Raw genomic sequence first — 21718 nt, forward strand, 5'->3', positions numbered from 1 at the left:
TTGGTTCATTTTCAATGCCAGAGATGACCCCACAAGTGTATACCATTACAAAAAAGATTCACTTAACTTGTTTGGGCATGACTTAAAGTAAACTATGAGGTTGCACTTTACAAAACAATAACAGTAAATTAGCCATTCATGCCTGTCCAGCATTCCCTGCAATTTAAGTCATATTTGAATTGACTGAATTGATTGATAACAACATATTTATTTAATAAAAAAGTTGGATGGACAAGACTGGAATAATAAAACAAAACACAGACAGTATCTCAAAATTTGTAAAACTTGTGTTATAGTATGCATTATGAAGACTTCGCCTAAAAATGCTTGCTCTAGCACAGTCTAAATGAAGGATAACTCAAGTTAATGTAAAGTGCAACCTGTTACCACATTAATATACACAGCCGCACACAATCATAAAGCCAATAAGAGTGAAATGGCCACTAAACAAATGAGAACAATTCAAAAGAATATTTTTATTCAACATGAATCAAAACATTGTTTGCTGGAAATGATAAATGAACAGACAGACATTGATTCCCAGTGTTTCCACAAACATGAAATAACAGAACAATTGAAACAGGGAGACTTTTGGTCAACATGGAGTGGGTAAGCAAAGCGTAACACACAGTAAACCATGCAAATGTTTGATGAACGACAGATGTTCAAAGAATATGTATCAGGTGAATAAAATAAATGATTGATGAACAGGTTTTGTCAGGTAGATCTCTTTCTATACTATGGCTGTATGAAAGGAAATATGTACACTGTATAGAGGGACCTTTAGACACTAAAACTAATTAGAATCACATTAACATCTGAAATCAATCAAAAATTTAATGCAAGTAAAAATGGGAAACTCACTCGCTGCTGGGTCGGTCAAATAGCTGTAGCGCTTACGCAAAGCTAAGGAGGCAAAGGTATGACGTCGTTCTGGCTTTTCAGTCTGAAACAAACAAAAAAAGAACAAAAGATGCTTTAACATAAAAAATATGGTGAAGTGAGATTCTGATCTATCAGAATTAGGTCTAAATATTAATGTTAATTTGTTAATTTAGATACCTCAGTGCACGAAATCTGTCCTGTTTTTAGTGAATCAGCACATGCTGTTAGTACTGGCACAAGGAGACACTGCAGGTGTACTGTAGTGCCTCCTCTGGAGAGTAATGCATCTCTTTACTCACTGCATTTCTCAATGTCATAGCTTCAGACAAAATGTGCTTTGTCTGTATGGCCTACTCCAGTAAGTGGTCAGCATTGGTAAAATCCAACTTCCAGTTAGTTACGGTGTGTCGAATGAACGTGCTCTTATCATGAAGACACGGTACGCCTTCCTAAAATCAAAATAATAGTAATAATTGTTTCATTTAAATATTAGGACAGTGATACACATTTTGCCTGGTCTCCAAAAATTAAGTTTATATTGGACAATTCTGCATTACGTAATTTCCAGTATCATTCAATACTTTTAGAAGTTCCTAAAGTGTCACACGAGACAACTGGGGATTGAAATACATGTTACTGGTTTCTACTTGGGTTATTGCTGCTGTATTACGGAGCACTATGTAAACAAACTGAAATTTAAAGGGTTCATATTCTAAAAATGAATGCATATTTGGTTGTTGTTTAAGGGATGCACAAGAGTTAACCATACTTTAATCATACTGCAGTTATTGTTGGAATATTTTAGTTGTTATAGTCACTAAACATTAAAAAAACGCTGTTACTGAACATAATCTAGGTTTAATAACCTTCTGAATTGTCCAATATCAACATTTTGTCCGGCAGGTGGGTCAATATATTTATGTAGAAGTATTATAACACACGTGGCCACTATAATGTAAGTACTCAAACATAAAAACAGCCTCATCTTCCTTCGGTTAAAGTCTCCTCTACATGTTTTGACATGCAGCTGAGAGAGTTAGTGTTCTCTGTTGCAAACAAGCCAAGGACAAGGGTGAAGAAGGGAAACCCCAAAAACAACAAAACAATGACTAAGTAGACAAATGATAAGAGTCAGGGTTTCATCTGAAGCTGACCATAGTCCCGTGTGAAACTTTCTATGAGTTAATAGTACGGATGGAGACGTGGTGATTTCCTGTTTGACATGTATGGAAAGGAAGATAGAGATGGAAAACAAGCTGAGGTGTGGCACAGCAATTGGCTCCACTGCACTTTGGGATGAATACAACAACAAATAAATCCTTGCTGATTAAAAACAACTGCCACTTCCACTCATGCACTACATGGGGTCACTTCAGAAATCACTTAGCTGTGTAAAAAAAACATGCAGTCCGAAGCATCTTTCACACCAAGGTACCGTACGGAGACAAAATATCTGCGAAACGCATTTTTACTACAGCATCTGCAGTAAAGCCAACAGAAAGGACGACAAAGAAGAAGCAGTTCCATGTGATGATGAAGACTCTGTTTTACCTCATCATCAGGATCAGACTCCATATCCTGTGGTATTCCAAGATGCAGATTGCAGGAGAGGAGAGAGATGACACAATGGAGAGCAGGGACGTTATAATGAGCGGGGAGGTGGAAATAAAATTCAGGGGATGAAAATGGAGCAGCAAAAACAACAAAAGGCATCAGAATAAATCTATGGGATTAATACAAAAATAATCAGCAAAATCAAAAAAGCAAAAGCAAAATAAGTTCAGTTTCTTGTGATCAATCGATACCACAACAAACAAACAGAGTCGTCTTTTTGCATAATTCACATGTACCCACAGTGAGCCAGGCAATAGAACAAAGCACGATGTGCAAGTGCGGCTGCATGTGTACGTTGTGGGGTCTTATGACTGGCACAGGCTTTAACACTAATAAAAGACACGAGCAGCAGGCAGTCATTTCTAGACCAAATGAACTTCAATGGCTCCTCTTGATGTCAGGATAACATCGCTTTCTGTATTTTAATTTAATTTACATGTCGATGATATGAGATGGCCTGGAAGGATGAGCTATTCAAACATGGTGATCCTACCTTCTTGTGGGTTGGCAGTGTGATATTCAAATTGCATATGGCAGTCTGTGGAAGGCCTTTACTGGATTTTGGCTCTCTCAGGAAGGAGAGGCGGCCACATGGCTCCTGGCCCATATCTCTGACCTGCAGTGGACAGCAAAAGGATTGCATCATAAATTGACTGTGACAAAAAAAAAAATGTAAGAACGACCATGCAAAGTGGAAAATGTGTAAAAAAGCTTTTCTTCTTTCCATCCATGTAAAAAAGACTAGGACAACAATTGAGTTAGTGTGTAGCTCTGAAGAAAATCACTATTGCTATGAATGTCGACTGATTGCTAGAGGATGATCTGACATTTCTGACATGATGTAATCAGCAAGGCACATTTACAAAGGAGACCAGAGTGAAAAACATAGACAGTAAAAGCTAGCAGCGAGAGAGAGGGCGAGAGGAGGGATACATTTTATACCTTCACGTTGTAAGGAAGCCTGTTTTCCTTGAAGGAGAAGAAGTTAAAAACCAGCTGTTGCCCACTTTTGGTGAGAGGGGACAGATTGCCATAGCAATCCACGTGGATGGGCTTGCCCTCGAGAACCTACAGAAGTTTACAGACCATCATGCGGTTAAATGAAATGGATGTATTGCATTTCAATTTGTTTTTTATCCACATGAACACACACGACCCCACCTCGATATCTTTGCTCCGGGCCACTTCCTCAAAGTTCTCCTGCTGCTCGAGGGTCTTGTCCACTTTGTCGTCTGTCATGCAGAAGCAGCGCAGCCGAGCCTCAATAGCGTCGTTCATCTTGGCGAACACCACAAACTTGGCCAGGTACGGCACGCAGATCAGCTCCCGGTATAACTGAGACGCTAGACTCACCGTCTCAGGAATCTGGTGACAGTCTGCGAGCCAGAACCTGTGGAAGAGAGGACGAAAGAAGAGAGGAGAGGAGAGAAGGAAAGAGGAGAGGAGACACAAAAAAGAACGACAAATTTGGAAGTGAGCCAAGTGAACAACTAGCTTAATATGAGGATGATTTAAAACAGCTTAACGTTTGGAACTCTGCGCTGCACATTTAAGCCACTTTTGTATCACACTGAAACTCGAGCAATAAATCAAACGAGCTGGGTTTATTCTCTGAAGGGTGCACACAAGCACATGACAGCTGAGTAGTGATCTAATAACAGAACACCAAAAGGGTGCTCAGTTAATATCAGGCTGCACACTTGCCACATGATCCCAGTCTAGTTAGGATGACGGCTCATTACTTTTTTTGTATTATAACCAAGAAGTTCACTTGCTGAGGTCAGTTTAGAGGCAAGTCTCAACAATGTATGGTCAACATGACTTTGTACCAGTCAGCCAATAACATGTAGAGTCAGGCAAGTGGGGAACTTGCTTATGTGTGTAGTAAAAGAAAACATGAGATGCTAAAGTCAAGAAAAATGAAGCTGTTGAATTTTGCCAACTGACAGTAATCTGAGTTTTTGTCTTGTGATATATTTTGAGATTCACTGCCAACTTTTCCTTGCTTCCTGGTATTGCACTGTCACCATTTTGAGGCACACTGAGATGTCTTCTGGCAGCGATTTAAAAATTCCTGTGGATTTACATCTATATTTCAGAGTGGTAGGACTAAGGCTGCAACTAACTATTATTTTCATTATCGACTAATCTGTCAATCATTTTCTCGATGAATTGTTCATTAAAACTTCTGAAAGCAAAGACCCTTTAAACCTGATTATGATCAGTTTTGCTTGAAGAATGACTTTATTATTTTTTGAACGCCTAATCGTCTCTAGATCACCAACAGGACCAACATGTACTTAATTTCTGCAAGAAAAATAAGAGAACCAAGACTTTATGACATCTTTATGAGGACACTACAGTGAAGTGCGATATTTATCCAAATGGTAAAATTATACATTTCATATATTTTACAAGAACTGCAACTAAGTGTTAATTACTCATCTTCAGAAAAATGGTTGTAATATTTTTTATAGTGATCAGATACATGGCATGCTATATATATATATAGAAATAGAGCAGTTCAGTATGAGTCTCACCTGGCCGACACATTTGTGGTGAAGGAGACGCAATCGGTAACAAAGGACAGCGGTGTGGTCCCTGTGATGTCCTCCCACTGGGCTGGGGACGTCCCTCCTGTGAGAAACAAGGGCCAAAAGATGAGCTCACTGCCTTTCCAACCTTGCCAGAGCTTGAGCTTTTGTAATCCTCATCCTTTTATCTGCTCAGCGCTTCATCTTCCCTCTATCGACCGGTAGCTTTTTTTACATCAAAGTATTCCTGATGTGCCCACGGCTATTCAAGTCATAGTGACTCTGAGTCAACAACCCTGCTTCATGTGAAATAAATGGATGACCAACGACGGCTGGTGTCACTTAACACATTTATTAGCATCTAAGGATACAATGACTGTCAAAGTATGTGTAGTAAATAAGTTAATGCTCGGCCTGCAGAAGCATTTGGGATAGAGGAAATGCTGCAGTGCTGTCGTGCTCCAGTTATCTTCAGGTCTACTTGCCTGTGATGCTGCAGAGCAGACGCAGGCAGGGTGCAGCGTCGCCTCGGTTGCCGCTGGGATGGCCTTCTGCCGATCGAGGCGGTACGGGGATCGTCATAGTGATCGGCTTGTGGAACTTCCTCCTCCTTGGCTCAACAGTGACGATGGGGCTGAAGGTGGCTCTGTTTCCGAGGATCGCCCTCGCCATGTCGTCTGGCACAGGCTGGGCCTGAACAGAAACACGGGAAGACAGAGGAAAACGTTGTTGATGAAATGGTCGGTCAAACGTTCCCTGAACTTTCGATGTAATAAAAGCGTCCAGGGCATGACAGGCGGAATCATATATTCAACCACAAATAGGTCAGGAACATAAATATATAATAGGTAAGTGGACAGTATTTGCGAAGAAACAGCCGAGTCATGAAACAGATTCCTGCCGTACCTGCAGGCCAACACGGATCTTCTTGGTGAGCGCCCCCTGTGGGAACGAGGCCTGGACCATGGGCACGGTGCTGCTGGACAGCATGCCTCCGTCGGGACCCATGTGGTTAGACTCCTGCTTGATCCGCGACACCACGGCAAAATATTGAGGGAAATCGCTGGTGACGATGCGGCAAATGCGCTTCTTCTCCAACTCGATAGGACTGTCCAGCTCTGTGACAGAAAATGTTACTCTCATGAATGTGATCTTTAAGCAAAATTTAATGGTTGTTGTCTCTTTCCTAAGAAGTCACTAAATACACGTTCTGACTTTATAAATATATGTTAACGTTAGGTACTATTTAGGTATGACATTTTGGTCAGTGTCACTACAAAACAGGACGGTAAATAGGCTAAGCAGAGTGAAAAACTTGTTTCTGGAGTGAAAGTTAGATTTTCTAGGTCACCAGCTGACATATAGCCCTGGGTAAGTGGTTCAGTTCACCTTCATCCATTCACTGCGGACACAAAAACTGTCTTTGTACAAACTAACGTTGATAAATGTTAAAAACCTTTCCTTTACCTTCATCCATTCCCGTAAGCAGCTCAAAGAGGTCTTCTGGTCTGGCGTCAGACTGGTGCTCCTTCCACGTGTCACCATTGTCACTCCTCAACACAATCAGCTCCCTCTCTTTCCCCCGCATGGACCCAAAATGAGGGATCTCCACAATCACAGGACTGAAAGAGAAAATAGAACACGATGAAACTTAAATAAGTAAAAGAAACCCCGAACTTTATGGCAGCTTTGAGGTTTTAATAATAACTATAGTTAATTAGCTTCACTGGCAATCCATAACCATTTTATGAGTCATGATATTCTAAGTTGATATCAGGAAATATCTCAGATTTTTCCACTATCTGCAGAAGACTCATCAACACAAAGTAAAAAAAAATCCCAAGCGTCCTACCCGAGGAACTGAGCCCCAGCTGGTCCAACCTCCACCAGCCGGCTGACCAGCCCCTCTCCCTCCACCATGGGTGGGGGGTAGGCCAGCTTGTGCCTTTTGGCCAGGCGACAGGTGATGCGTGTGGGTGCCGTGCACTTCCTCGGAGGGATGATGATGCGCATGCCGTTGTGGCGGCTGCCTCTCATGGAGCCACCTCGGGCATCCACCATGAAGCTGACCAAGAACCTGCAAGGTGTAAAAGGAGCAATGTTAAGAGGAGGAAAAGACACAGACAGACAGAAAGATAGAAGGAAGCTTTATCACGGACACAAGTGAGGAGGACGATTCCCATGCTGTGATCACCGTACACCCAAACAAAGTAAGGAAAAGAGAGAAAATAACAAAAATAGAGAAAGAGCAAGAGATAGAACGATAGGAAGAAGAAAAAAGATGCTTTGAGCTCTGAAAGTTGGCAGCTCTCACCTTCAGTTTCCTCAATTTAGAACATTAAAACACAGTTTGAAACTAAACAGGGTGCTAAGGAAGTTGCAGAAAGTTTAGTTTCCATCCTGAGGCTGAAGGTGAGACTGTTGCCACATTTCAGTTCCTCTAAAGCAGCATCAAATGGTGATCAGCACCAGGTGATCAAATATTAAAACACCTGCACAGATGTTTCACCAAGATAGGATTAATGTTATTCATATGTGATGTGTCTTCAAATAAAGAGCAGGTTCTGGCATCCCATATAGTCATTGACACAAGTAAAGAGTTAAGATGGAGTAGGATGTATTTTCTATGAGCAGCCCTTAAGCCTAAAGCCAAACGTGGCTGTTCTTTTCACTACCAGTGATATGTACTGTATGGCTGCTTTTTCTATACTGTATGCTAGACGTAGCAGAATCCCTGTAACGTTATGAGCAAGATGTATTTTCAATGTGCGCTGTGAGAGGAAGAGAGATGGCACATCAATGAAGAGACTACCAAACACGTTGACTGCACACTTCTAATATCTAGGCAGTGCAAATGAAACACCAGACCACACGGATGAGACGAGCACAGAGCGGAGGAGAGAAGGCCAAGTGGGGAAGAGAGAGAGTGTCGAGGTGAGAGGGAGACAGAGGTGGAGGAGTGAGAGTGACGTCACTGCGGCATCATGGGTGAGAGCAGCGAACTCAGTCATCACCTGGAGTCATACTGAGGGAGCGGGGAGGAGAGGCTGGAAAATAAACACAATGGAGGCAATGCAGGAGGCAAACCCCCAGAACCTAGTTTTAGTATCAACGTTTCACAATCACTGTTGGGATCTGTAGCAACTACTGAAGATGGAGGAGAGATTAAAAAACTGCAGAGGGGGAAAATCAACGGAAAACACAAGACACACTGAGGACGGAATTACAAAGAACAAAACAATAAATACAAAGACAGACAAACACACAAGGCCTAAGAATGAGTCAAACAAAACTGGACATGACACACTCCAGTATCTCATTTCTGAGCAAATTAGGCATTAGCTTCTGTACAAAGACAGCATCATTCATCGAGAGCATGTCATATATTCAAAGTATGCGAATGAGAGCGAAATCTTATCCAAATGAAACACACAAGCCACTGTGCCATGAGCTCACACAGAGTCTGCTCTATGTTTCTGTGATGACAGAAATAGAGCCTGATGTCAGTGAACAAGCGGGTGACATCTGGACCGTGTCTTTAGACTTGTGGTATGACATGAGAGCTTTTGGAGGATAGGACTGTGTCTTTTGTTGCTGTAATGTAATGTGTACAATAGCAGTGCTGCAGAAAGCCCCCAGCTCTGCATCATGTCTGCATCAGTGCTGCAGGGTTTGCTGAATATTGACTCTTAAGGGGAGAACAGAATACAATACACCAGTTTTGTGTGCAGTGAGCATAGAAAATGTGTTATTTATGCAGTAGTTGTGTGAATGTGCATGCCGTGTATATGTCAGCTTTTGAATGTAGGGTATGTGTGTGTGTGCACGCTGGTAAACAGATCGGATGAGACAGTGCGGCTGGTCTTACCCAGAGTGAATGGGACTGGACACAGTGTTGTGGCTGTGGTCCATGGTGTCCGGAGTCCAGCTGTAGCGCCGCATACACTCAGAGCTGTAGTCACTGGTCACGGCCAGGTGCTGGGAGAAGAGAGAGAGAGGCGAAGAGACGAGGAAGAAGAGATGAGACGGAGAAAGAGGAGGATTAGGAGTGGCAGATCGATATGAGGGGAAAAAAATGAGGAAGTAGGAAAAAGGGACAAAAATAGAAACAATTTTAAATGGAAGAAAAGATGCTAACCAAGAAGACAAAAAAGAGCTAATTATGAATCATTGCACCACATAACCCTCCCTTCTTTTTGCTCTACCATGCATGGTATGGGGCAATGAGCTGATAACATGTACGTCTTTTTAACTCACCACGATCAGGACAAAAAGACACAATAAATAACACGGTGAATGTACAAAAGTTACATACGGCAACTATGAATGCCTGGAAAAACTAGGAACCGGAGACCAGCTTTAATAAATGATGATGTATGTGAACATCGAATCATGAGAACTCAAGTACACTGAAAGTAACGTGGGAACGACCAAAACACAGACCAGCATGAATGAATGAGATGAGAACGGCATGGATCCAAAACAAAAAAATATAGAAAACTCAAGAGCAATGGAAGCTGAACCACAAGTGACGATAACAAAACTGACGAATGAGTCGGACATCCGTGAACTCTTTATACCTTATTGAGTGGGTCAACCAAGTAGGAAATGTCTTTACAGACACTCTGAAGCTTAGGGGAGAAGAGAGACAGTTCAGAAGTCACACTTGACGTCCAGACAAATGAGTTCATGGAGCTTTGTTTTACTAAAAGATTGAGTTTCCACCAAAGGAAACATGATCCTATCTCTGTGAAGATTAGATGGTTCTACAATTTAGTCAAACAAATCCTAAATAACTGAAACTTCATCCAGCATATGTAGCAGATTATACAACGATGAACGGACCACCGTGGAGGAAAAAATGATTTGATCTCATGTATATTTTCAGTTTGATATGATACCAATGTAATGGGAAGCCCGTTGGAAGTCCAAAACATTTGCTTATTTTTGTTACAGAAGAGAGTTGAAGAGAGTGCATATTTTGGCCATGTATAGTTCGAGATCTTGGGTAATGATGTCATTGAACCTGTCGGTTATGTCCCTAATATTGTTTCTGAGAAGAGGTTACAGTTTCTGTTTTTGCTCCTGACCACCAAAACAAGCGCTGGACCGGCTAGACGAGCTCTGCAGAGGGCTGCGTTTTTTCCGTGAGGAAGCAAAGAGGGGCCTCCCCAAAGCCCTTAGGTTTCAATAAACTCTTCGTCAAGGTGCTACACACTCTCCCTCAGCACTTTGGCAAAAGAAAGCATGGCGTCAACGCTGCTTCTGTTATGACCTTTGTGCAACACAAGTAAAGCTACCCTGATTTAATTCTACCCAGCGTGCTTTTTCTCACCAGGCCACTGACAGAAAGACCCCCAGGGAATTCGATGAAGAAGAGACACTGAAGCTGAAAAAACAGAGCACGAAAGATACGACGGAAGGAAAAAATGGACAAATACAGAGAGAAGGAGAAAAGGGCAAGAAAAGAAAGACAAGAAATGTATCTTACCGTGTCCTTTGTGGGCGCCAGAATCTCTTCGATCATCATGCTGTCCCGTGCATAGGAGCTCCGGTTGAGTGTGTTGGACCTATCCGAACTGAAGGAGCGGAGGCTACATGTTACCACGCAACCCGGCGTGAAAAGTGACGGGCAGGGGAACACGACATAAAACAAAAAGCAAGGAATCCATTACTACATGCAACCTCCAGGGAACCAGATCTCTTTTACTTACTGGACAGAGAGAGTCCAAAAGGTATAAGTGGAAAATAGAGCGAGAGAGTGAGAGAGAGAGGCTTCAGAGCCCGCAGTTTGACAGAGATAAGAAACTGCAGCAGGTTATTCAGAGATGGAAATGTGAGCGAGGTCAGTTTGTTTGCATTGAGAGATAGAGCGGAAGAGGAAGAGACTGAAAGAAAACACAGACGGCTGTTCAGAGGTGTGGTTTGGTGCGCATCATGAACACAGACACCAAGTGTGTCTAAATGATGAAATATGACAGATTTGGGGAGAGTATGCGCAGCTCACTGACACGTTTCCTGCGTAGACAGTAAAAAAGAGACGGGATCTGCTCAAAAGTGTCTCAAACGACTCGAGCTTGAAGACTGACACCGCTTTATTCTAAGATTAGTAGCTGACCTAGACCCGTTTCTGAGCAGCAGAGATATAAAAAGGGAAGCTGGTCGCTTCTATCCGTCCTGCTGCAGTCTGCTTTATGGCTGTGTGCGCGGTGACGTGTGCCTGTTTTTGCAGCCTCTCAGGCTCAATGCGGTGCTGTAGATTCCTTTCAGGGTTTTCTTTTTTTTTGTCCTGTGCTGTTTTTTTGCTACAGGGTTTAGATCAGAGCAGAAGAGCCGACGCACAATCACGATACAGACATTTAAATTGTGCGCACTTGTTAAGGGCATACAAACGGCGTTTATGATGAGTGTGCGTTTCTGCACTAAGAGGGGCTTGCGAGGAGATACGATCCCACCGACAAAAGCCTCATTTTGTATACTGTACGTGTGTGTGTGTTGATGTGTCCTGTGTGCGGAGGGGGGAGACCGGGTGAGCGAGGGGGGGGGGAATGCAGAGCTCAGCGTGTTTGAGTGGGCACACTATTCAGCGCAGAGAGAAGCCCTTTATTCAGCACAGCCTGCCTACCCCACCATCGAAGTTACCAAGCAACTCTGTATGGCCTGAATGGACTCGCTGGCATGGCAGCACTATGCTACCCCCCCCCCCCCCACACTCTGTTTGTTCTTCACAGCTTCCTCCTCTTTCTCATTCTGTCCATCCTCCTCTCCTCCCTAAACACTTAAGCTTCTCAATGTCCTTCTGTGCCTTCTAATGATCTTGGTTGTCCTCTTTATTGTCTGTCATTTATTTCTGCTTGTCATGCCACCGCTGTCCCCTTCATCTCTTCCTCTGTCTCCACCATCTCTGATGTTACTAAGACTCGACTGTTTTAACGAGCAGTTCGCTCAATGGAAGACTCCTCTTTCCACACCACTCCATTCATTTTAATCAGTCTGTCTTGCTCGCGGTAAACTACACTTCATATTGTCCAAATCACTGGATTTTTTTTCGGCCTGGCACCACCAATGGTCCTGTGCTTTTAGGAAGGCAACTGTGTGGACAGTCGTTTGTGTCATTGTGCGTACACGTGACGGTTGCGCGCAAATGCATCAGTGTGTGTTTGATGCCTGTGTCTGTCCTCCATGATTTCTAAATGCTGGAGCAAATTTCCAGCGAAATATCAGGCCGTTAAGTTTCCATCTCTGCAAACCGTGATTTAACATCCATGTTAATCCTGAATAAATCTTCAATTACTCCACATGTAAATAGAGGGGATAAAAGGGGCGTATTATTAAGAAACTGATGTGTTTGATCCCTGGAAGTTACACCCAGTGGCACGACAAAATTATATATATATATATATATATATATATATATATTATAAGTGCCACTTAAGAACAAGCCACCTCAAAAAGTTGTAGAATTATTCCAAGAAACGTCTGCAAAAAAACAACAACACACATTGTGGCTTTTATTCTCTCATTCCGAGAACGATTGCCTCTTTTCCACACCTGCATCAAAAACATTTTCTTTTTTAAGACGGATTAGAAAACATGATGGATGGTGATCAGCTTAAATGGAGCGACGATCTCAAAAATACAACACGTGACAGCAAGAAAGTGACAAATCTGTTACCACAAACAGAATGACGACAACACTGGATGATGGTCAATGGATGAGTCATGGTTTGGGTTAGTGGTTTTAATGGGTGTAGGGTTGAACAGGGTTAAACAGGGGAAGGGCACACCATTCACGACTAATGATGCTTACTACTTCTACGACTACTACTCTGTTCTTACCTGAGTCTAGGGCTAGAATGAGGGACACGGTGCAGGAAAACAAGGAAAAGAACAAAATAGAAGAGTGAAAAGCGAAGCATTTTGAAGACATTCAAGCATGATGTGGCTTTCATTTCTTTACCCCATACGACATTGATGCTGTGCTTTTGCATGGTGGTGTGCTACTAGTTAAGTGTTTGTGTGTGTGTGTGTGTGTGTGTGTGTGTGTGCAGCCCATTCAAAAAGCAAACCGTGCAATGTCGATGTCATAAACAGAAAGTAAGGAGAAGGAAAGAACTTCATCATACATTCGTTGATCAATAAAATACAAGATTTCACAACATTTTACCCACGAAGAAATAATTCTCAACGATTTTAAAATCATTTTTTAGCTTAATATTCTTCTACTTCATATGCATTACACAAAAGCAGCAGCATAAAGGATCAGTTCAAGTATGTAGCTCTAATTTGGAGCAGATGGAGATATTATTTTTCCCAATATAATTTCTCTGTAGTACCCTTAAATACCAATAAACTGTCAACAATAGTAAAAAAAACAGCAGTTTTCAAACCCTCAAATGTGGTCCCAAACCTCTTAACTATCATAATTTAGATATTTTGAACTCCTAACAACAATTCACACAATTCACTTCAAATGTCTTTCCAGTAAACGACCCGTTGGGCTCGTCAAACGTGCTTGTTTGTGGAATATCTCCATTTAATTCACTGTTGCCCATGTTTTTCTAGCGACCCTCTGGTGTTAGCAGCTTCCTGTCACAGTTAGTGTTGTTGTTTTTATCAATCTAACCATCACAGTACATCAGCCATCTGTCCGTGTGGCTACAATATACACTCTGGGGCTGCACAACACTTGTCCTGTGTGCTGCCGATGTGTTTTCGCCGGAGCCTGACAGTTTTCCCCTCCATACTTTGTTCACTATCTGAAACTGTCGTTAGGCCTGTGCCGAATCTCGATGAGCAGCTGTTCCCGGAGAGTATCAAAGGCCTCACAGTTCAAAGATACAGCTTATATCTCTTGTGTTACACTATGGGCCATTTGTAATCTTTGCCTGGCTTTGACTGAGCCCACATAAAACGCTGAATCATTTTGTCAGGTTGAATCATTGGATGGCAACTTTCCAGCTGCTTTCTCCAGCGATTTCCATTATTCTGTTGTGTGTCAGTGTGTGTGTTTGTGTTTGAGTTTCTGTGTGTGAGTGTGTTGGAGGGGCTGTACATTATATGATCTGTTTCAGTCCAACAACACCATATCTGATGCGTAGATGCAACCACACTATCAACACCAGATATACAGACATAACCTGGCCACAATATTCTACAGACAAGTTGGACCAAATAGCTATCAGCACTGCACCAGAGAACATCAGTGACATTCATAATATAAATGACAGGTGCTTACCTGGCTGAGCGGGCTCCTATGCTGAAACCCATGTACCCCTCCTGAGGGAGAGAGTCATCCCCCAGCTCTTTGAGGTCCTGAGGCCGCAGGTATTTGTCCGTGTCCCCGGTCAACGCATCCTCACCTGGTAGGGGGAGGGGGGGGGGATGATATCATAAAATCCTCCTATTAACTTCATAAGCCAATCCGGGCAAATAGAGGCGATGCGGCACCTCAGGAAGAAAAACAACAACCCTCACTGCCGACATCAGTCTCTCACTTATTTGATCATGGTACTTAGAGGAGGATCATTCATCTAAAGCACTTTGCTGTTTAACCCAACATACATCACTGCAACTGCATAGCCCACTGCAACTGTGTCTATTCATTTGGCTGTGACACAACCACAACAACAACAACAACAACAACAACAACAACAACATGAAGCTGGAGGACTGAGCAGCACCGATGATTGACTGTTTTAGAGGTTAATTAAACAATAATCATGTTTTAGAGGAGAAATGCCATCAGAGGCAGCAGCAAAGCCACTTTGCGGTATATCTGGATCTCTCCTGTAAAACCACACGCAGCTCCTTTCACAACACTCTACAGACGGAGCGCAGAGGGTTTAACAGCGACCAAAAAGCATGAGCACAATAAACAGAGAATATATGCACAGAATATATGTGCAGAACCGCACCGCACCTCGATCGGCGGACCGGTGGACGATGACACGCCGGTCAATGAAGCCGGCGGAGCGGCTACTGTGTTTCCCCTTCTCCCTCATGTCCGGCTCTGTCCTGCCTGCAACACTGTGCTCCTTCACCGCAGCCCCTCCCCCTGCCTTCAATACTGCCGCACTCCGATCAGACACCAGCACCAGTGTCAAGCTAGATGACAACAATAAGTAGACGTTTCCGGTGTCACATTTCAAAATAAAACCGTCGGTGAAAAGATTTTTAGGTCATCAAACCTCGCCTAAAACACCTGTTATTTAAAACTCACGGAACCACGTGACCAAATAAAGTCCCCAACGGAATATTAAAATTGTAAGTTAAGTTCATTCATGTGCTTCGATTGGGTTTGCTTTACATCCCTCTGTGTTATTACTCAAATGACCAGCTTCTACTGTCTACAACAGGAATATAGACCTATAGAAAAGTCATATGTACTGGCTCTGTGCAGCCAAATACTTTGACAATATATCATTATGTTCAATGCATTGAATCAAGAGTTCAAGAAAATTCTTTAGTTTCTCTCTGCGTACACTTTATCATCTTAATTTCCTAATCCCAGAACTACCCTCAACTATTCTGAAGACAATGAAGTATTAATCAATATACATGAGAGTAAAGACAAACTGCAATATGTTTCCAGTGAAATACAAGTGACATTAATTGAGGAAGGAACTGTTATATCTGCAAATTTAGAGGGTTTTTTTCCCCCCAGTATCATAACATGCTTGGATGTCAGAGCAAAAATGATGAGCCTGCAGCTTTACATGCACCTTTAGTCTAACATTAATCATGCGAAACCTTAGATATCAACGCAAGAAGAAAGCTGAAAGCAAACTAACATAATATTACGGATTTAGAATTCGAGACAGGCTGCATAATTCTTTAGGTTTATGTGATGCTTTTATTCTGATGGTTAAATTGATCACCTAACTTCCTGTGTTTTTCTAGCTGTTTCTGTCTGACTTGACACAACTGAGAGACAATTGGCTCCCCGGTGCTGTAATATATCACCGTCCCATTCAAGCTCACACGCACACACACACACACACACACACCCAACACGTCCACACACACACACACACACACACACACACACACACACACACACACACACACCCCTCCTATTGTTGGCTATTATCTGTGGTAGCCTACAAAGTCACCGCATTAAACCTCACTCTCTCTAATCTCTCAATCTTCACCATCCAATAACAAAGAAATAATAATGACTAATTTCACATCGGTTCTCATGACACTCCACGTTCTGTCTATCGGTCGATCCTCTGTGTTTTATGTGTTTTTTTATTATTCTATTTTTTACACCGCAGCCTTCAAAACACCAAAGAACGAACATTTAAACTTCATCTGATGCTCTAACGACTTACCTTTGTTCAACTCAGCCATATTGATCACAACTCTTCTGATATCTCTGGGTTACTTCTATTTTAAAAACGTCCCCAGGATGAACAGTAAATCCAGTGAGAGGTGATCGAGGACTATCAAGTAGACCATTCAGTGCTTCTGGCGCTGATGGAAAATGTTGCCCTCTCTTCTCCCCACGCACTTAACTCCACTCAGACCAACTTGCGCGTTTGCCGCCGGTGCGCACATCTCTGCCGCATCTTTCTCCGCAAATAAACACAATTCAAGCTTTTTTTAAGTGCTGACAAGTGCACATCGCTGTGAAGAAAGAGTAGAAGTCAAAGCCATCTGCCGGGGGTTAATTCTCCTGCAGGCGGCTCAAAAAGCTCATCTGATGGGATTTAAAGAGAGAAAGTCTCGGTGCGCCCTTTGGCTCACCAGCATCCACAACAAACTCCGGCTGAAGAGAGTCAACAAGGGGCCGCACTGTTTCTGTGGAGAGCAGAGTCAGCTGACCGGTTGTTTGAGCAAATGCTTGGGAACCTCCGCAGAAGAGACAGTGACGGAGAGAAGAGGAGAACTCTCACTGGACACTTCTGTTTTTTTCTTCCTCTATGGTGGAAGTCTGGCTGCATGTCAAGCTGGGAGTGAGGCTAGAATAATGATGAAATAACCACCATCATTTTGCTTTTTTTTAAATTCTTGAGCAACATTTCTCTTCCATCTACATGTTGCACACAATGACTAAAACTTGCACAAGTACATTTAGAACATTTATGCAAGAGGTGTCTGGCAGTTAAAGACCTTCAGTACACACAACTCCAACTGTAGTAATAATATCCTCTCGGGCCAGTGAGGGAGTGTGCGACTCAATACTATAGACAGAAGAGCACAAGGAGTTAAGTTGATCTCTAAAGACCGTACAATTAGTGGCAACAAGTAGTAGTCTATAGAAAGCATGACATGAGCATTGTGATTGCACAGGCAAGCCACACACACACACACACACACACACACACACACACACACACACACACACACACACACACAACAGCCAGAGACCAGGAGAGTCCTTTACACCTACAGCTTAATAGGATTGGCTTTTGGATTAAACAGAGATGTGGACAGTCTTTACTTCCTAACTCCCACACACACACACACACACACACACACACACACACACACACACACACACGCACACACACACAGATGAAGGAGTGCAGGCCTGAAAGCAGTAGCTCACTGAAGCCGGTGTGGTGCTGCTTTCCATTGGTCAAAGTGAATCTCAAGTGTGCGCTGCACCACTACAATGCTGATGAATTATGCACACAGTATAAACAGTTTATGTGGACTTCATGAGGCCATGGAGACTCGTATTTATAATTCCTGCGCGGTAGCGATAACACATCGAATCGTATCGCCAATGAGGATCTTCATTGTGCAGCTACGGCGCAAACTCATCATTCTTCGCCTGATACGTGTGTAGTATGTAACTTGTTGATTCTAGCTGTATCACCTGACATAGAAACTCCACACCCCCCCTCCTACTGTCCCCTAAGCAACAGCCCATGAACAAGCTCATCAATTTTACAGGCCTGTTGGCTCTGTGGTTCCAAAACAAAGGGCAGGCGACTGAAGTGGGCGGCCCGAAACAATGTGACTTGTTCTGTAAACCTGGCGGTGGCACCCGGTCCTGCCCTGCTCCAGCAGCTATTCCGGTATGATATCATTATTGTTATGTAATTTATTAGGGTTTACATACAGTGAGACACGATTGTTTCATTGACTGCATGCAGGCCTTTTCATAGTCTGTCTCAACTGAATAAAAACATAAAGTGAGTCACATTGACCTTGTTTTCATTATTTCACAGCAACTCCTTCAAAGAGATTTCAAGCGGGTGACACTTCACAAAGTGTCTTTGATGAGGACGATCACGCAGTACGAGACTGATGATGTGCAAGTAGTTAAAAATAACACGTGTTTTCAAGTTGCAGCGAAAATAACATCGGCAGTGTCAGTTTGTGAAAAAGAAACAGGACACTCAATCCTGCCAGAAACCCAAGAACAGATTCAAGGCTAAAACAACTAAAAAAATGTTGAAGTTTGTTGACGGTTTTCTTGAACAAATTGAAACAGCTGAGAGTTCATTCTTTGTCTGATCATGGCAGAGTGACAGTAAATAAAACAAAAGAAGTAGAATATCTGCTATCTGACCCTCTTATTGGCTCGTGGGATGAGAATATCTTTGCGTCAACAGTATTCATAAACTGCATAATAACTAAAGTGCATGACCACAGCATTCAGTTACAGTGTATGTGTGCTCTGGCTGTTGGTTGAGTCTATTCAGATTTTGCCTGGAGACTTTCTATTAAAGATGAACAGCAAAGCTGAAGCGTAGTACAGCAAAGGCTTGGCGGCTATAGCTGTTCAATGAGACAGGTGAGTTCTGCTGCAGTGTGTTATGTTAAAGCGAATCAAACAAACAGAACGGTGGAGGCAAACCGGTGACAAATACCTTCATCAACATCTGAAAAAGACTCCTCATTGAGAATTTCTGGCACATTGGCCCGGACTGTGTGATTTGAATACACATACAGTGAAACATGCGCATGTTAATGAAAACGACATCACATAGCACAGTCACAAGTGTACGGAATTCATGCAGGGTATTGACATTGCTTTTTTGTAATCAAATCGTGACACAATCACAGCAATGGTTTGCAAGTATTAATCAATGTAATTTTAGTACTAAATGTGTGAAACATAGTAGAATGAAGCAGTAATTTGAAGTATTCTTTGAGTATTTGAGTATTCTTCACATACCTTCATCGTCGGACATGTCGAGGAACTCATTCATGGTCTCTGGGACATTGATTTTGTGTTTTTCTGATGCACTCTGTAAATGTGGAAAAAAGATGGACAACTGAAACATTCAGTTTTGCCAAAATAAAAAAAAATTCTCAAACATATTTTATTTTTCTGGATAAATCCCTGAAACTTTAAACCTGTTCCAGAAGGAAAATATGAGTTACAATGATGTAGTACACTTTTAAGAATATAAGAATATAATATACCACATGATCATTTGAGTTCCCTATTGATACTTGAAAATGTTATATCACCTGACAATTTAAATACTTTGGAGACAACTGTAGGCAGTCAATGACAAGTTCATCATTTACATTCCAACGTGTGACCTTCACGTATGTTTCCTAATATGGACATTCAACTGAATCTTAGCCGTGGCATCTGTCACTATAAGAAGTAATAATACAGTTTGTTTGAAGGCCATTTTACTCCACATAACTGACCAGGCTGCAAATGTAGGTTCAACAGAGACATAAAACAACAGCAGAGGCCTCTGCACAGTGAGTAATAGATCAATCCCACAAAGGTGTAGGGAATCACCCTTGATCTTTAAGTTACTTCACTGTGCATAGAGACAGTTACGACTAATACACTTTGCTGCTGATTGTGCAGGATCCTCAGTGACCTCTTTGTCCGTCTCTTCACTCACCCCCCACTCTCACTCCTGTCACCTTGCCGTCATCATTCTGCCTCTCTTCCCCCCCCTTCTCCCAGACACGTGTGTGGGACAGATCGCTATTAGTGACCTGAGCTATTTGAGGAGAAACTTTAAGCTCCAATCTAAGCCCTCTTTCTCTCTTAATCAGGACAACTTCCCACATGTGACACAGCGTGACTTACTGACTTACTTGCAGGTTTCATTCGATCAGTGCATTTACAGTTTGTTGCCAGCTCAGTTCACTACAGCTGCTCAATAAGGAGGTTTTACATGTTTTAGTCCAACAGGGACAAATACTCCAGACCATTTTCTAAAGCATATTAGAAGGTTTTAGCAAATAGAAAACCTCTCAACGCAACAAACATCTAGAATTGTACTATTTATCACAGATCGTCCAAGTTTTAGTTTGTTTTTTTTGCCGTCTAACTCCTGATTGCAATGCTTTTTGGTGGTTGCTGAGATTGATTTTCCAATGATAGTTTCAAGTTGATTTTAATACAGTTTAGAAATGAATAAAAATCCGTTGCTGTCGGAAAAGTATAGGAAATCAATTAAAAAAGTGAACTACTTTAATATGTTTGAATGAGTAAGTGTATGCAAAGTATGAGATTCGTTAATGTAATGAAACACGCATAACTGAGGATGTTGAATCCTCACTTTTAAGATGTTTTTATATTCGGTCTCGCTTTGCCTGGGTTCTAAAAAAACCTCAAGAACGACTTTTCAACGATTCTAATTAACCTCAATGTCACATGAATTCATTGTAATAGGCTGGCTCTTGTATTCAACCCGTTTCCAAGTTATAGAAAAATATTCATCAGACTTAAATTAGCTCGAACTTCATTGGTGATGCGATTAGAGCTTGTGTGCATTTAATCATACGAGATGCCGAGAGACAAGAGCCTCACCATGGTGGTCAGGTTTTCATCCGTCACGGGCCTCAGAGTGTCCACCACAGAGATGTATCCAAGACGACGGGCGATTGATAGTGCAGTGTTCCCATTCTGACCAGGGAGAGAGCAACAGGAAGGTATTCACAGGGAGGCGCAACAGAAAACACAAAAGAGCATTCAGTATTTCATCACGCTTCAGCTCTGGTAGAGTGTGTGCGTGTCTGTGTGTTTGTGCACTGACCACGGTGAGCTCGTTGGCCATGGCCCCGCGCTGAAGCAGCAGGTTGATGATGTGGGTGTGGCCCTGCTGAGCTGCTTGGTGTAGAGGAGTGTACCCGTTCTAGACAGAGACACACAGGCACAGTCATATTCAAATTGTATGAAATCTGAATGTGACAGAAGATCTACACAAAAACAGTAACATAAGACCGGGCGTGTGAGTGTGTGTAGGTGGGCGAACATGAGTTTCTCTACCTTGGTTGTGCTGTTGGCTCTGGCGTGGTTCTGCAGCAGGAAGTTTGCCATCTTTGCGTTGCCATAGTGACAGGCCACGTGCAGCGGAGTGTAACCCATCTGCATGAGGAAGAGACACAGACATGAAAGGGCGAGGAGATGAAAAGGGGAGGAAAATACAGCTACGCATGCTGACTGGCGGCCTCATCTTTTTAAGTCACAGTTTCTGAAAGAACTATTTGTATAACAGTGCATTTTTAAAATAATTTTGAATAATTGTGCAAGAAAAAAAACTATTTTTAGCATGCCATCTTTGATTATAAATATAGCTTCAAAACTGCATCATATTTCACGTCCTCGTTGAGTTATGAGTACAGTGCATAATGCTAATGGATGAGATCAGTGAGTGAATAACCTATTTGCTGTAAACAAGTGTCCTGTCAGCACAAATACACACACACACACACACACACACACACACACACACACACACACACAC

At 42.4% G+C, this 21718-nt stretch overlaps 1 protein-coding gene across 8 annotated transcripts in view; it reads right to left on the reverse strand.

The window, feature by feature from the left end:
• Positions 1 to 21718, reverse strand: part of LOC116379371 (ankyrin-3) — an 86354-nt gene that overhangs the window by 19333 nt on the left and 45303 nt on the right. For 3 of the 8 annotated variants that reach the window (XM_031841340.1, XM_031841325.1, XM_031841333.1), the window contains exons 20-40: positions 21241 to 21339; positions 21008 to 21106; positions 20782 to 20877; positions 19171 to 19243; positions 18863 to 18919; positions 14272 to 14395; positions 12873 to 12884; positions 10525 to 10627; positions 9614 to 9664; positions 8902 to 9011; positions 8048 to 8080; positions 6886 to 7110; positions 6501 to 6655; positions 5940 to 6151; positions 5519 to 5726; positions 5040 to 5136; positions 3661 to 3889; positions 3442 to 3567; positions 2993 to 3115; positions 2437 to 2463; positions 865 to 946 (exon numbers count right to left, since the gene is read on the reverse strand). In XM_031841340.1, the coding sequence (XP_031697200.1) occupies positions 865 to 946; positions 2437 to 2463; positions 2993 to 3115; positions 3442 to 3567; positions 3661 to 3889; positions 5040 to 5136; positions 5519 to 5726; positions 5940 to 6151; positions 6501 to 6655; positions 6886 to 7110; positions 8048 to 8080; positions 8902 to 9011; positions 9614 to 9664; positions 10525 to 10627; positions 12873 to 12884; positions 14272 to 14395; positions 18863 to 18919; positions 19171 to 19243; positions 20782 to 20877; positions 21008 to 21106; positions 21241 to 21339 (2341 nt within the window). The other 5 variants (XM_031841377.1, XM_031841363.1, XM_031841370.1 and 2 more) reach the window with 5 other exon arrangements.

Source organism: Anarrhichthys ocellatus, unplaced genomic scaffold, assembly GCF_004355925.1.
Source record: "Anarrhichthys ocellatus isolate YVR2014 unplaced genomic scaffold, GSC_Weel_1.0 scaffold3, whole genome shotgun sequence".
Taxonomy (NCBI): Eukaryota; Metazoa; Chordata; class Actinopteri; order Perciformes; family Anarhichadidae; genus Anarrhichthys; species Anarrhichthys ocellatus.